This window comes from Schistocerca nitens, chromosome 6 (assembly GCF_023898315.1).
Source record: "Schistocerca nitens isolate TAMUIC-IGC-003100 chromosome 6, iqSchNite1.1, whole genome shotgun sequence".
NCBI classification, from domain to species: Eukaryota; Metazoa; Arthropoda; class Insecta; order Orthoptera; family Acrididae; genus Schistocerca; species Schistocerca nitens.
This window is the reverse complement of record NC_064619.1, coordinates 302,143,161-302,160,598: the sequence shown is the minus strand read 5'-3', so window position 1 is coordinate 302,160,598 and position 17,438 is coordinate 302,143,161. Positions and strand designations below refer to the sequence as shown.

At 39.8% G+C, this 17,438-nt stretch overlaps 1 protein-coding gene across 1 annotated transcript in view; it reads right to left on the bottom strand.

Annotated features, from left to right (window-relative positions):
• The window catches only part of LOC126262497 (nuclear pore membrane glycoprotein 210), a 272,203-nt gene that overhangs the window by 191,607 nt on the left and 63,158 nt on the right, over positions 1 to 17,438 (bottom strand). Inside the window, exon 5 of the mRNA XM_049959163.1 lies at positions 2,627 to 2,925. Within this exon, the coding sequence (XP_049815120.1) occupies positions 2,627 to 2,925 (299 nt within the window). The remainder of the gene's footprint in view (positions 1 to 2,626; positions 2,926 to 17,438) is intronic.

The window sequence follows — 17,438 nt, the reverse complement described above, 5'->3', positions numbered from 1 at the left end:
GACAAAAGTAAAATCAAGACATTTTCATAGAACTTGTCAGCCTGGAAAAAGTGTTCGACAATGTAAAATGGTGCAAAATGTTTCGAAATTCTGAAAAAAGTAGGGGTAAGCTATAGGGAAAGAAGGATCATATACAATATGTGCAACAGCCAAGAGAGAATAATAAGAGTGGACAACCAAGAACAAAGTGCTCATATTAAAAAGGCTGTAAGACAAGGACGCAGCCTTTTGCTCTTACTGTTCAATCTGTACATCGAGAAAGCAATGATGGAAATAAAAGAAGGGTTCAGGAGTGGAATTAAAATTCAAGGTGAAAGGATATCAACGATATGATTCGCTGATGACATTGCTATCTCGAGTGAAAGTAAAGAAGAATTACATAATCTGCTGAACGGAATGAACAGTCTAATGAGTACAGAGGATGGATTGAGAGTAAATTGAAGGAAGGCAAAGGTAATGATAAGTAGCAGAAATGACAACAGCGAGCAACTTAACATCAGGATTGATGGTCACGAAGTAGATGAAGTTAAGGAATTCTGCTGCCTAGGCAGTAAAATACCCAATGACGGATGGAGCAAGAAGGACGTCAAAAGCAGACTAGTAATGGCAAAAAGGGCATTCCTGACCAAGACAAATCTACTAATATCAAATATCGGCCTTAATTTGAGAAAGAAATTTCTGATAATGTACATCTGGAGCACAGAATTGTATGGTAGTGAAACGTGGACTGGGAAAACCGGAACAGAAGAGAATCTAAGCATTTGAGATGTGGTGCTACAGACAAATGTTGAAAATTAGGTGAACTGATAAGGTAAGGAACGAGAAGGTTCTGGACAGAATCGGAGAGGAAAGGAATATGTGGAAAACACTGATAAGGAGAAGGGACAGGATGATAGGATATCTGTTAAGACATGAGGGAATGATTTCCATGGTACTAGAGGGAGCTGTAGAGGACAAAAACTGTAGAGGAAGCCAGAGCTTGGAATACATCCAGCAAATAATTGAGGAAGTAGCTTGCAACTCTGAGATGAAAAGGTCAGCACAGGAGAGGAATTCATAGCGGGCCGCATCAAACCAGTCAGAAGACTCAGGGAAAAAACACCCAGATATTTCAATACTTAAACTGTGTCACACCAGACACTAGTAATACTGTATCTGAAAACTACAGCTCTGTTGTTCCTACTCATCTGCATTAAGTTCCATTTTTCCACATTTAGAGCTAGCTGCCATTCATCACACCAACAGGAAATTTTGCCTAAGTCGTCTTGTATCTTCCTACAGCTATTCAACTTCGACACATTACCATACACCACAGCATCATCAGCAAACAACCGCAGACTGCTGCCCACCCTGTCTGCCAAATCATTAATGTATATAGTAAACAACAGCAGTCCTATCACACACATCCCCTCATCCTCACTGAGTGCAGCTCTCTGCCAACACACCCACCAGTCTTTTCCCCTTCATGCCCCACTCCTTTTCCATTTATTCCCCCCTCTCCTTCCCTTCCCCCTCCAGCCACCTGATGCTGTGCCTGGCAGCCTTGTCCTGCCACCTAATCCCTGCCCACTCTGCCAGGCAGCACTGACTCCTCTCCTCCCATCCGTTTCCTGGTATCCCTCCTACTTCCCCTCCTCACTCTGGACTGCTGCTTCCAGTCAATGCAATAAGTATCACATTCTGGACAGAGCAGCTGGAAATAGCAGCCGTGTGTGTGAGGTGTGCTTGCTTGTGTCCATGTGTCTGTGTTTATCGTTTCCTTTCTGCAGAAGGTTTTGACCGAAAGCTCAATGTGTAACAACAGTCTTTCTGTTGTGCCTGTCTGCTACTCACCATAAAGCAGCTGCTGGTGACCTACTACAGCACTTCACCGCTGGCTGAAGGCCCACCTACCAGCATCATCAGAAGTGGGCTTGAGCTTGTCATATGAACTATGAAAGTTGAAGGGATTTCCTGAAGCTACATAAAAATACATTTTGCACAAGAAGTTGCTATTAAGGCAAAATTTTAATTTTCTTTCATATTTATAGGTATTGTAATTTCTTCCCTCACATATTATGAGCTTTTATTAATGGCCCTTTCACCAGAATATAAAAACTCCCTCTACTGCTCACTCACAGTAGCACAGAAGCAGTTTCTGGCACCACTTTTGTACTTATAACCAGCTGGTGACACTTTCTTTCACATTATACTGGAACTGCAATCAGCAAGGAATAACTAAAGTTGTAGAAATATGTGAAAACCACTAGCACCCTGATTACAGCTATCTGCCTAAAGTCATAGTCATTACATTGTAATCAGCATTATTGGAAATGAGAATATCCATTTATTTAAGTCTGTTGTTTGTTTCAGACTGAACCATAAGTCCACAGAGTTAACAGTGACTTTCTGTTATCATGTTCCGCATTTTCAAAAAAAAAAAAAACATACATAGCAACCATTCCGATTCTGTTCTTATTTTATCACATAATAAAGTAAAAAAGCTTGAAAGGCATCAAATTAGGCAACTTTCATATTAGCACTGATAACCTCGCCATTTAGTGCCTGTAAGCCCCTTTCCTCCATTCATATATTAAAGAAAATATTATGAAAATAAATGATATATGAGAGTGAGAAATTAACTTACTTGTCATACACCTCAACTACAATTTCATAGTAATCCTCTACTATAACTGCCCAGTTGTGATGAGGTAAAATGTCCAGCTTGATGTAAGCAGGACTTGCTACGGTCAAACTTGCACTTGGTATCTTTATACCAGTCTCTTTCTCATTCACATTGCGGTCATGTAGCAACACTTTAGTCTTTCCTAGTTTTTGTCCTGTCACAATATTTGTCCTCTTATCTAATGAAGCGATGCTATGTTCCTCCATCTCCAAATAATACTGCTGTGAATTTATTATTTCTTCAAGTTTACCATGCTGAATCTACGGAAAAAATGCAGTTATTCTATGTTTACTCCATTTTTGCAATGTGCAATAATGCTTCATAAAACTAAAAATATGTTCTTGATCAAGAGAGCATTCACCTGTCTACCTACACACAGAAGATCATTGAATCTCTATGGAAACAACTGAACAAAATACAAAAGACAAGCAAAGCTATAAACCAGATTTACAATTATATTCATCAGCAGAGATCACCTGTAATGCTATGTACACCATAACAACAAATTTCACACAATGAATAATCTGTTGTCCTTAATGTATGTTGTAATAGTATATAACATATCTAACAAATGTATGCAATAATTTGGTACTACATAAGACCTGTGACGTGGCTCTTACTACAGATTTTTTACTCACCATGTAAACAAGACTCATCTTGAATGGTATTACATACGTTTATAATAGTTACTAGCAAACCTGACAATGCTTCGCAACTACAAAATGTGTAAGAGACTTGTATATAGGTCATAATCTCCTCATCCCCTCTCCCATAGTCCATCTCCCCCCCCCCCCCTTTGTCATTCTCCATCTCCTCCCCCCTTCCCTCAAACATTATCCATTTCTTCCTCCCTCCCACAAAAAACAAGCCTTTCTCCATCTCCTCTACACCCCTCTCTATGTATCTTCTCCTTCACCCTCTCTCCATCTATTTTCTCCCCTCCCCCTCTCTGTCCATATCCTCTCGCCCTTTCTCGCCAACATTCTACCTTGTTTATTGTAATTTAAAGCCAGATCTCAACTGGGAAATGAAGTCACTTTAAATTAAAGGATAGATCAGTTCAGATCATTAATATAAGGGGTACAGGAGAGACCCCCCCCTTCTGCTGTAACTTCGAGGGTAGTAACTTCAATTACAGTGTTTCTTTGTTTAATTTATGAACAGTTAGAACTGCAAAGTTTCGGATGATTCACATTCTATAGCGGTATTATTATTATGAGTCAAAAAGTAACAAATAAAATATGCCTCTTTCCTCTTAACTGACTCTGACGAAAAAAAATAAACCAGAACATTGATGTGTATATAATTTTGTTTAAAATTATATACAAGGAGAACGAAGGTACGTGCAAGAACCAATTCGTATAATGGTCTAAATGACCTGCTATCCAAGTTAAAACTGACAGTGAGAAAGAAAGTGAAACTGCACATTTTCACATCACAGAAATTTCTTTCTGCAGTCAGTTTTAACAGAAAGTCTACACACTGTTGTTTAAAAAAATATATATAGCCTAGCCTATGTCCATCTGAATGTTAGTAGAGTATCGTGTAACAATTTGAAGTAAAACAATGAAAAACTTTCTAAGATTTTTAGTAACAACGTTTCCCCTTTATGTATTACATACATATTTGTATACCACATATATAATGAAAAAAATGTATGGTCTTTGACCATCTGAAAGTTTATTAGAGTATTGTGAAAAATTTGAAGTAAATTGCTCTAACACTTCTCAAAATTTTTGTTAACAACATTGTCTTTATACAGTGAGTGTGTGTCTACCTATATAATTTAAAAACACATACAGCCTGTATCTGTCCAAATGTTTATTAGAGCATCAGGTGAAAAAGTGAAGTAAATTGATTGAGAACTTTTCAAGATTTTTGGTAATGATGTTAAACAACAACTTATTTTTATAACACTATTGTGAAAGGATAGTTGCTACTCACCATATAGTGGAGATGCTGAGTTACAGACAGGCACAACAAAAAGACTGTCAGAAAATGAGCTTTCGGCCAACAGGGTCTTCATCAAAAATAGTCATCATGCACACACGCACGTGCGTGCATTCTCTCTCTCTCTCTCTCTCTCTCTCTCTCTCTCTCTCACACACACACACACACACACACACACACACACACACACACACAAAGACCTTAGTCTCTGGCTGCTGGGGCCAGACTGTGAGCAGCAGCATGTATGGGTGATGCAGCTGGGTGGTGGGGATAAGGAGGAGGCTGGGGTGGGGAGCAGTAGGGAAAGCAGGGTAGGGATGGGGGACGGGAAAGTGCTGCTTCTGGGAGCAAACAGGAACGATGTGGAGGGAGGGTAGGGCAGCTAGGTGCAGTTGGATGGTTAGACAGAGGGCAGAGGGGGAGGGGGGGGAGTGGGTCGTAACCGTAAAGGAGAGAAGTAAAAAGACTGAGGCTGTGTTGGTGGAATACAGGGCTGTGTAGCAATGGAATGGGAACAGTAGTACATAGCCCTATATTCCAACAATGCACCCTCAGTCCTTTTACTTCTCTCTTCCTTTTCCGCAACCCACCCTCCCTTGCCCTCCGTCTAACCTCCCTGCACATAGCTGCCCTACCCTCTCTCCACATTGTCCCTGTATGCTCCCACACACATCACTTTACCGTCCCCTACCCCTACCCTGCTATCCCTCCCCCTCCCCATCCTGGCCTCCTCCTTACACTCACCACCCGGTTGCCTCTCCCATCACCCTTCAGCAGCCAGAGGCTGTGGTCATGTGTGTGTGTGTGTGGGGCAGGGGGGGGGGGGGTCTATTTTCGACAAAGACCTTGTCAGCTCATTTTCTGACAGTCTTTTTGTTGTGCCTATTTGAGACTCAGCACCTCTGCTGTATGGTGAACAGCAACTATCTTTTTCATAATATTGTTACATTCCATCCTGGATTTTTCACTGTTTAACTCATATTTATATAGATATATGTTTTATATAATACATATAGTTTAGATAAGAAGAGAACAGAAGCTTTTGAAATGTGGTGCTACAGAAGAATGCTGAAGATTAGATGGGTAGATCACATAACTAATGAGGAGGTATTGAATAGAATTGGGGAGAAGAGAAATTTGTGGTACAACTTGACTAGAAGAAGGGATCGGTTGGCAGGACATATTCTGAGGCATCAAGGGATCACCAATTTAGTATTGGAGGGCAACGTGGAGGATAAATATCATAGAGGGAGACCAAGGTTGCAGTAGGTACTGGGAGATGATGAAGCTTGCACAGGATATATTAGCATGGAGAGCTGCATCAAACCAGTCTCTGGACTGAAGACCACAACAACAACAACAACAATACATATATTTAAAAATATGTAGCCTATGTCTGTCCAAATGTTTATTAGAGTATCATGTAAAAATCTGAAGTCCATCAACCAAGAACTTAGAGAGATTTTTCTTAAAAATCTTTCCCCTTTATATAAAATGTTAGCCTATGTCCATTCAAACATCTATTAGGGAATTGTGTAAAAATTTCAAGTAAATTGGTCATGAGCTATTTGAGACGTTTGTTAAAAATGTTGAACAGAATTTCATTTTTATGTGTTTTCATACACCATATTTAAAAATAAGTCATCTATGTCATCCGAATGTATATTAGGGTACAGTAAAAATTTGAAGTAAATGGGTCAGGAACATTTCGAATTTTTTTCTAACTATGTTTCCCTTTTATGTAGTATATATTTATAGACCATATATATTAAAAATATGCAGGATATGTCTGCCTGAATATTTATTAGAGTATCATGAAAAGCCCAAAATCTGAAGTAATTCAGTCAAGAACTTTTGGAGAATTTTGTTAACAATGCTCCTCTTTTAGATGGTGTGTGTGTGTGTGTGTGTGTGTGTGTGTGTGTGTGTGTGTGTGTCCGTCCATTGTACATTTGTTAGAGTATCACGTAAAACTTTTTGGCAATTTGATCAAGAACTTTCTGAGATTTTTGTCAGCAACCTTTTGCATTTTTTTAATTTGTATATACTTATAAACCACATACATTTTTAAAAATGCGTAGCCTATGTCTGTCCAAACATTTATTAGAGTATCCTGTAAAAATCTGAAGTTAATTGGTCAAAAACTTTTCAAGATTTTTGGTAACAATTTGTAGCTGTCCATTTTTCACAGTGCAACTCACACCATGCATGTTATTCAATAGATCCCATACCTTTCTTTCATTACCTCTGAATTAATGGTAGTGGTCAAGACACATATTGTTGATTTTCTCACATTCAAAAAGAACAGTTCGACAAAATGCCACAAAAAATGCGAAGCACAGCGCAAACATTAGAAAAGATGAATAAAAAACATTACATGTGCCACAAAAATAGTCCTACAGCAATTTGTTTACATATTATCTAATAGAAAAAGTACTTTAACATTTCTTCAAGGAAAACATGAAAAAACAGATAATATTCCATTTCACACTCCTGAGACAGTACATGAAGTTAAGCAATATGCACACATTTGGTGCAGGTGCTGCATCTGCAGGTAATATAAGTAATATCATATGCCTCTTTAAGAAGAGTATGTTTGCCACCTTCTGCAATTTTCTGTTAAGTTTAAAATTGCGTTTTTTGACATATACTGGGAATGACAAACTCGATTTCTAAGACTCCCCACACAGCTAGCAAGTAGAATGTTATAGTGACATCACTCACCTTATTTATAATCACATTATCATACTCATTTCTGAAAAGCCAGTTCATCACTAGTATCATAAAAAGGTGATGTTTGCAAGTGATCAGCATTTGTGTTAAATTCATTTCCATACTTGAAACTTCATTTCAACAGTGTTGGTATAAAATGACACACAACGAGCCATGAATAAAAATCATGGAATAGGTGCAACATTGTTATTCACATGATGCATTATACACCACTTTACGACATAGAGCTTGTAAAGTCATGAGCGATGATTGAAATTAAGGTTCATCATTCATTGATGAGCAGATTCCACAATCCATCAATAACAGCACAACGTACTTCGTCTTGTGGGAGGGATGCATCACAGCAGTCTTAGTATGTTAAGTATCATTATCCCTTCATTGGTGGAACAGCTTTGGGCTGACAACATAATGACTGCAGCACAATGTATGAAACAGAGCTACTTCTACAGCAACATCATGTATCACAGATTAGGCAGAGTATGCCTTCAATGAGTTCCCTGCTTGCGAAGGTGGTATAGACAATTTGGGATTTCTTTTTTGTTAATGCTGTCTGCCCTTTTCCATAGCACCAAGGTTTTCTCCAAATGTTCCATTGTTAATCTTTCATAACACCACTTAAAAGTCTCTCTGAACTTTATTGAGAGAGATTCAGGGCTTCTGATATGGCAAATACTTTTGAATAGATGCTTTAGAAGCAAAACAAGTATTATCCACTCATTGCCACATGATGGTATGGTGTAGATTTAGGAAATCCATGCAACAGCCGATTTAGTCTCCCTTCTTAGTACCATACCCAAAATATGTGGATCTCTCAGTTCAATAATTTTACTACAGACCTCTTCGATAACTTTGTGAAAGTGTGTTCCATTATATACTTTATGCAGAGAGCAACACTGGGAAGTAAGCAGTAGTGGACACCCAGTAGGTTGAATGAATGATGCACCATGAGGTTAGCCCTCTTGCCTTCAAGTGCAGCATAAACTGTTAATCCACTGCCTAAAACGTTTAATATTCACAGGAGTTTCCCTCATTTGGAGTCTAGGTAGATTAAATCTCTTTTCTCCTAACATAACTTAAAACCACTACCCAATGAGCTCACTCCTCCACCCTCCTAGTAGTGTGCTGTTACTGGTGTGTGATTGATGTATTTTTAGACATGGAGCAGAAAATTGGAGTCAGCATTAATGAATAGTGAGCACAATACGAGGTTAATAACTGTGAATGTTATTCCACTGCAAATAAAGTGACACTTAATACAGAACTTCTAGGAGCACCGTTCTGCTGCTTGAAACATATCATAACCAATGAGGTATTGGAAAAAAAAATGTTTAGAAATGATGAACAGTATAAATATGAGAAATTTAATATATAGCGCCCACATGCGCTCTTGTAAGATATTAAGCATGAAAGTAGTATCACACACTTTCATACCACACACCAGTGTATCAAACACTTTCATGTCCCACACTTTCTCTCTGTCAAAGGAAACACCTACTAACTGTTACCCATGTAGGATAGCCAGCTATAAAATTGCCTCCATCAGGCTGAGGGTATCGATAGTCCTCCACTTTCGAAACATAATGAGCTTCTTGGTTTCTACATGGTAGGTTAACAGGTGGTTCACCATGTGATCTTACATATGCTTATTATTAGACATATAAGGCCCTTAAAAGTTTTCATTGGGTAGATGGAGATTGCCTCCCTCCATAAAAATTGAATTTTTACTGTATACACAATCTAATAAGAAAAGTATGTGGAGTAGTAGTTCCCGTGGCCAGAGCACTAGACAGGGTGGGCTCTAGCTCTCACATGGAGAAAGGGTGATTGTATTCTATGTCATTATTGGAAATTAAATGTCAACTGCTCTTCCCCTGGCCTCAATGCTGAGGCAAAAGGCAGGAGCCATGCTAATTATGATGGTTACATTAGCATAATGTTCTAATATTGTTTAGAAATGTCTGTAGTGCTTGTGTTAAGATTCCCCTGTTCAAGTGAAGTGAAGCTCATATTGGAAACCCAGATAGTGAGCTGGGATTCTCTTGACAACTTTCCAAACTTTTCAGAAAAATTTTATCCGCTTCATGAGTTCAGGAACTCCTACCATCACTGTTGTTTGGTCTTCTTATTAATTCATCTCATTTTTCTCTTTGAAAACTGAAACACTGTGCAGGTTTCTGTCACTGGTCTGCACTTGTGCCTTAGGAGTGCCACCTGCCTGCCTGTGATCATTCAGTGTCAATCATTGTTCTACAAAGCACATGGTGCCAACCAAATCACCCTGACAACTTTGGTATAAATGTACTAGAGTACTACAATCATGCTGAAGAAGTGACCCATCCAGCCCTGGATGGGTCACATCTTAGTAACCCAGACATAGTACAACCAGTTAGCTCTGTCCAGCATTAATTTCAGAAGCTTACTTTCTGAGAATGGCGAGTGTGAATCCACATGGGGAAATAATTGTGTGTGTGAAGAGCAGAATCTAATTCAAACAGATGTAGAGCATAATGATGGTCAAAAGTGTGGAACAGTCCCAAGTAACAAAAGTGTAGAACAATCCTAAAGTATGTGCTTAAATGAGTGATGTGCCTGATACTGAATACGGATGTGTCTTCAGAATGAATAAGACTCTCAATGATTCTTACCCTCCGGCTGGAAGAGAAGGAGCCCTAAGAACATTTTGTGCGTTAAAGTAACTCAGAAGAACGAATGGGAGAGGTGATTTAGTCTTCAGTCTCCGTTCCAGCATTCACTTGGTATAAGGTTTAGAGTGCATATTGTTATCTTTGTATGAGTATTTATTGTGACTGCAGTTTCTTGCATATCTAGGGTATGGGAAATGAAATTTCTCACAGAAAACAAACAGCAATGCCCCCTTAACTGTCTCATGAGACCATTATTTTCGACCGAATAATTCCTTATCACAAAGGCATCTCATGATTTACAATGGCTGTTTGAAGAATCTGCAGTGAATTAAGAGTGTGAATTGGAACTGCTATTCTCGGGTGAGCAGAAACTGGCAGCCTGAAGTTGACATCATAATTCAGAGTGCCTATTTCCATATCACTGAATGGTGAATGCTAGGTTAGAAGGCAGAGTGAAAAAGAGTGATCCATTCGGGATTCGATCTCATGACCTTAAGGTTTCCACCACTCACTCTACTGTTAGACCACCATGCGAGACATCAATTAGATCCCGCTTACTGTATTCTCGAGGCACTGCTGCTGCCTTGAGTTACAGCAGCTGTTCACTAGGCAGTAATGGCACGTTTTCACATCTTCTCCTTATATCATCATAATTCAGACAATTTATACACAGTATTAATAAGTTATATACAAAAATCTTCCTCAGCAGTTAGAGAGATTAACCTGCATATACAGACACAAGCATTTTTCATTTTATATATACAAAGATTATATATAAAATCCTTCCTTGTTAATCAGTGTATCTATTAGTCAAAACCAGATCAGAATCCCTACAGCAGTTCAAAAGATCACATTAACCCTTTTGCTGGCACATTTTTTGTAGCAAAGATTATTTTTTTTGCTAACGTATTAGAATCGTGATCAACTGACTATATTTTTTTTTTAATAATTTTTATGAGTTAGAACCAAAAACTATGGTGGTACTTATATCACCATGGCACCTTTGTGAGGTATTAAAACTAGTGGTAAATGGATTTCCCATTTCCCTTATGTGAGCTATTACATGTTGCCACTACATGACAAAAAATAATGAACAGTGTTTTCTGTTTTTATTTTATGTTTTCTTTTACTTTATTTAAAAATAATTGTTAACGATATTAAAGTTTACTTATTGCAATGTGAAAAAAGTCCTCAAAACCTTATCAAGCAAAAAAGGTAAGAGCTGATACAGGTCACACTAATGTGTATTGCAGGAGTGAAGCAATGTGTTGCGACAACAGTAGCGATCCCATGACAAACAAAAACTGATTATTGTAGCAGTTTTCATACACCTGGTCCAATGTACTAGACACTGACAAGATGTCAGGCACTGACAGAGGTGGTAAGACGTATTCCCAAAAGCTTTGGGATACCCCTAAGTTAGGGTAAGTATGCTTCCCAAGGACCACAAATGACAGATTAATTTTGTGGTAAGTATACTTCCAAAGCCCTTCCACAAACTACTTTGGTGGTAACCATACACTCCAATAATCATTAAAACACCGTTGTTTGGTGGAATATATACTTCCCACAGTCCTGAAGGCTATATTTCACAACAAACAGAAACTACAGATGGTGCAACAGACCAGCACTAAATGCCAGGAGCGTACAGAAGGGGTAACACACATTCCCTTAAACACTGTAAACAAATACATTTAGTGGGAAGTATATTCCCCACAGCCCGTGAAAGTCTTAACGTGACCACCTTTTGTTGCGCAGACCGCTACAAGACATGCAGGAAAAGTGACAATGGGGTTCTGCAAGATACCTACAGGGATGCAGAGCCATGTCAACTCCACTGCTGCTTACATGCATTGTGGTATTAAAAGCATATCAATTAATTGTGAAATCCTGATGCATCCATCATGAAGATGTGTTTGATGAAGCACCCATTGTACATAATGTGGTAGTTCCAAACACGGCCAAAAGAGATCACAAGTTGCATTGCTCCATATGATGCATCTGTAGTGATTGTTCTTTGCCATCAAGAGCACACTGCTACACGTTTTTGTCCACTGCAACCGAGTGCTTAATTGCTCCCGTCCTTATGTGATATAGTGGTGACACACCTTTTTATAACAGGTAAGATACTGCCTAATATATACTCAGAATCACTGTAGAATTCATGGTATTTAGATATATTTCATGGAAGATGACTGTTTCAAGAATAACTCAGAGTTCACAATACACAGCGTGCGTTCCATACGTAATGCGACCAATTTTTTTCTGACGCAACGGTACACCACAGCGTGTTGTAACCGGCTGGGCTAAGTGGAGGGGGGTTCTAGCTTCAAAACGCTCTTTGCCTCATTCGGCTGCAAGCTTCCAAAGAGTCAGGACGTGCATTTCCGTCAACGCCATTTTGAGTTTATGTAACACAGCACAATGGATCATTCTGTAGAGCAACGGTACACTATCAAATTTTGCATTAAACTTGGGAAGTCTGCCACAGAAATGTTTCCATTACTTCAGCATGCCTTTGGGACTGATTGCTTGTCCAAATCACAAGTTTTCCAATGGCACACGTCGTTCATGGAGGGCCGAGAGGAGATCACCGAAGAATCTCGCAGTAGACGACCATCAACCGCACGAGTCAATGAAAATGTGATGCGTGTGCACGATTGTTTGAACTCTGACAGACGGTTGAGCCTTCAATTGATAGCACAAACTCTAAACATGTCAAACACAACCGTTCTCCGCATTGTGACCGAAGATTTGCACATGAGAAAGGTGTGTGCCAAACTCGTCCCAAAAGTGTTGAACGACGAACACAAGCACATGCAAGTGCTTCGGTGCCGAGAAATGTTGGAAATTCGTGAAAATTATCCTCATTTTTTAAACTCAGTTGATCACTGGTGATGAGTCGTGGATTTTTGAGTACGACCCTGAGACAAAAAGGCACAGTTCAGAGTGGCACACCCCATCGTCGCTCCATCCCCAGAAGGCACACATGAGCAAGTCGAGGATCAAAACCATGCTCATTGTCTTCTTTGACGTCAGACGCATTGTCCACCATGAATTTGTACCTACCGGGACTACAGTGAACTCAGCTTTCTACTTGGAAGTGCTCAAAAGACTGAAAAGGTGGGTCTCGCGCTGCCGAAGCGACATCAAGGACACGTGGAAAGTTCACCACGACAACGCGCCGAGTCACAGAACCTTCATCCTCAACGACTTCCTGGCCAGGACCAAGACCCCACTGGTTCCCCAGCCTCCCTACAGGCCTGACCTGGCTCCCACTGACTGTTTTTTGTTTCCTCGGTTAAAAGGAGTCATGAAAGGAAAACATTGGGACATGATTGAAAGCATCCAGGTGCATGTTACATCAGCTCTAAAGGGCATTCCGGAAAGGGCATTCTGGAAAAGGCATTCCAGGCTGCCTTCCAGGCATGGAAACACCGGCTCCAGAAGTGTATCGACACAAGAGGGTGCTATATTGAAAATTTTTTATTATTTGTATGAACATATTCAATAAATGATTTTTTATGAATTTGGTCTCATTACTTATGGAACACACCTTGTATACCACCATCAATGTTCCTGCACTGCATTAGAAACTGGGTGAAACATCAGGTACTGTTGCAGATTTTGTGCATTGTTTGTGCAGTAAAACTGCATACACTTAATTCAAGATGTTATCTTCCATCTCAGTTTATAATGAATCACTATATGGAAGCACTGAAATACTTTCAAGTCAGACTTCATCAGACGATGATGCAGATTTTAGTGATGACCCAGATTACTGAGCACCTTGTTCAGGAATTATTATTTCTGAAACAAGCTCTTCAAACGAAGGTGATTCATGAGAGAAAATACACAATCAAACAATGGCCATCTCATGTTACTGTTCTCATGGAACTGCTGAAACATGATAAAGAACAAAAAAGTGATGAATATGACTGGGCTACAAATGACACTGTGTTGTGTATTGTAAAATGGAAGTACAAAAGAACTGTGCTTTTGTTCTCAAGCATTCATGATCTGAAAACCACAACAGAAGTATTTCGGAAAGAAAAGGATGTAACTGTAATGAAGTTGCCTTGCCCTCTACTGGTTGTTGATTACAATAGAAATATCAACTCTGTGGATAAATTAGATCACAGGAAATCAATATACAAAACTGACAGAAAGCATTGGACATGGTGGCCTTGCATCTTCTTTTGCTATACTAATGAAAGTATCGTGAACGCCTTTGTGCTTCATAAGGAACTGAAGGATGTAACAACGAAAATAAGAAATTTCAGAAGGAAGTGTTCAGAAGTCTTGTAAGCAATACATTGGTTGCTTTAAGGAAGAAAGGCAGGCAACTGAACCATCCAGTGCAGCTCACAATGACAAACCATGCATACCTAAAAGTGTGACAACAAAAAGTTCAGCACATCAGCCACAAAGAACTACATGACAAAGATGTGCAAATTGCAGGGGAAAAAAAAGAAAAGAAAAGAAAGGGGGCAGAAAGGACCGAATGGGTGTGTTGTGTGTGGCTGGTACCTCTCTACTAAGGGAAAAGTAAGTCTTGCTTCCAAGACTACCATGCTGCTTGAAGTGTTACAATTTATCTCCTATCCCTGTGCATTAAAGAGTTAAATGTGGGGAGTCTGGTTGCCAGAGTACTATGGTAAACTCATCCTAATGCTCTTCAAACCAAGCACTTACACTGTGAGCTGTGTGACGCATTTTATTCTCCTGCTGGTAGATGCCATCGCTCCAAAGAAAAACAAACTGCATGTAGGGATGGACATGGCCCCTAAGGACAGATGCATACTTGGGTTGATCCACAGTGCCTTCCAGAATGACAAGGACAAGACCATCTAGAGTATGCCATAAAAACATCCCCCAAAACACGTTGAACATGCCAACGGCCATCTGTTCGATGGAGCATGAAATGTGATTCATCTGAAAAGGTCACCTATTGCAATCAGCGGGAATCCAGTTGCGGTATTGGCATGAAAATTCCAGTCTTCATCCCCAATTAAAAGTATTTAGCATGAGTGCATAAACCAGGCACCTGCTGCAGAAGCTCACACACAGCAACGTTTACTGAATGCTCAATGAGGAGACTGCTGGTAGCCCCTTGGTTCACCTGGGTCGTCAGTTACTCAACAGATGCATATCTATGTTCGACCACATCTCCACAGCCCTTGATTAGGTACATGTGATTGCATTAGAGACAACTCGGTGTCGAGTATAGACTCCTGATGAAAGCTAGCCCACGTGTCCTAGTAACAAGGATCCCACAGTAAATGCGCCAAGGAAATCAAATACTCTTTTGGCAGTGGTTGGGCCTGACGATGGTGGTCAAGTGCTGCCAAAACCAGTCGTGTGACAGAATACAGACATTCTCAAGATACAGCCGTAGTGGTACTTCTTCTCATATATTTTTCACCCATCATCTATGGCCCATGGTGCACAAGAGCTGCCTCAGCGTTGATTTTGGATAGTGCCATTTTGTGATGCACAGTGTACTTTAACCACAGCGGCACACAAACAGTTAACAAACTCAGCCATTTCAGAAATACTTCCATCCTTGGCCCAAAAGCTAATGATCGTGCCCTTTTGGGAATCACGTAAATCACTACGTTTCCATATTACAACTGCACTGTTTTCTGTGTCTCCATGACATGATTTATATACCTTCTACTGCTAGTGTTCCAATCTGCCACTTGTGAGTGGTTAGTGCATGGTGACGTCGAACATAGGTGGTGGTCACATTAATATGACTGGGCAGTGTATATAGACAAGATTTATTCTGTGTAAGAGCCAAACTTCTGTAACTATATTTTGTTAGATGTATGTGCCCCGGTGTATCCCATACTGGTGTCATCAACTGTTTCATCTCTATGTTTTTCACTTGAAATCATTTTCTGCTCCCTCCATTGCACCTTTGTCTGAGTACTATGTGACCTAATGTTCAGTAGGATGGCAAGTTCATGCTCTGCCACTGTAGGGGAATGTTCTAATGTATGTGAATTCCTAAGGGACCGAACTGCTGAGGTCATCAGTTCCCAGACTTACACACTACTTAAACTAACTTAACGCTAAGGACAATACTCACACCCATGCCCGAGGGAGGACTTGGACCTCCACTGTAGGGAGATACAAATGTTATTTAGCAGTTTTGCATTCCACACAGATTTCATCTGCTACTCCAATGTCCTCGAAGATTATATGTAGTGTTGTACAAAATTGATGAACCTACCCAATAAACAAATCTTGGAAGAAAGATGCAGCAATCTAGAAACTGCTCTATGTAGAACCAACAGTTTCTACAACACACTTGCAGTGTCGAACAATAATGTTACAAAATGTGGATTACAAAATATAGTCAGCAGTGCAGTTCTGTCCGTGCCCAGATAAATCTAAAGTAATTCTTAGTTTCTTTAGCACCTATGATATTGCCACAAGCTGTGCCAGTTAGCAGTGCTGGCTAGTGTGCTGCAGGTAGTCATTTCAAATCCTATCGCCAGCAAGTATTTGCTACTAGCTGATACTCGCATATTAACCATTTTATTATGATGAGTGAGCTGCTGTGTCTACAATAATTTCAGCTGCCCTGACATGTCTGCCTCTCAGGTAAGCACAGCTCATGATGCGCACGCCCACCACCCCTTCCCTACTGCCACAATGCACGATGGCACAGCACACGGTGTGTCGCTACTAAGTGATGTGTACGGTGGGTCATGAGCAGGTATGCACCTCTATGCATCGTGTTATTGCAGTAGCTACACATTATATAATTTGTACATTGTACAGAAAACATACAGCAGCTCTAAGAGACGAGAGGCAGGCAAGGGAAGATGTGGTTGAGAAAGTAGTGAGACTAGGCTGTGGCCTTTCCCCTATGTTATTCAATCTGTTCATTGAGCAAGCAGTAAAGGAAACCAAAGAAAAATTTGGAGTACAAATTAAAGTTCATGGAGAAGAAATAAACACTTTGAGGTTTGTTGATGGAATTGTAATTCTGTCAGAGACGGCAAATGGCTTGGAAGAGCAGCTGAACAAAATGGACAGCATCCTGAAAGATGGATATAAGATGAACATCAACAAAAGTGAAACAAGGATAATGGAATTTAGTCACACTAAATCCAGTGAAGTGGAGGGAATTAGATTAGGAAACAAGACACTTAAAGTAGTACATGAGTCTTCCTATTTGGGCAACAAAATAACTGTTGATGGCCAAAGTAGAGAGGATACAGAATGTAGACTGGCAATGGCAAGAAAAGAGTTTCTGAAGAAGAATAATTTGTTAACATTGAATATAGATTTAAGTGTTAAGAAGTCTTTTCTGAAAATATTTGTCCACAGTGTAGCCTTGTATAGAAGCGAAATATGTATGACAAGCAGAAGCTTTTGAAATGTGATTCTACAAAAAAGAACCGAGAATTAGATGCGTAGATCATGTAACT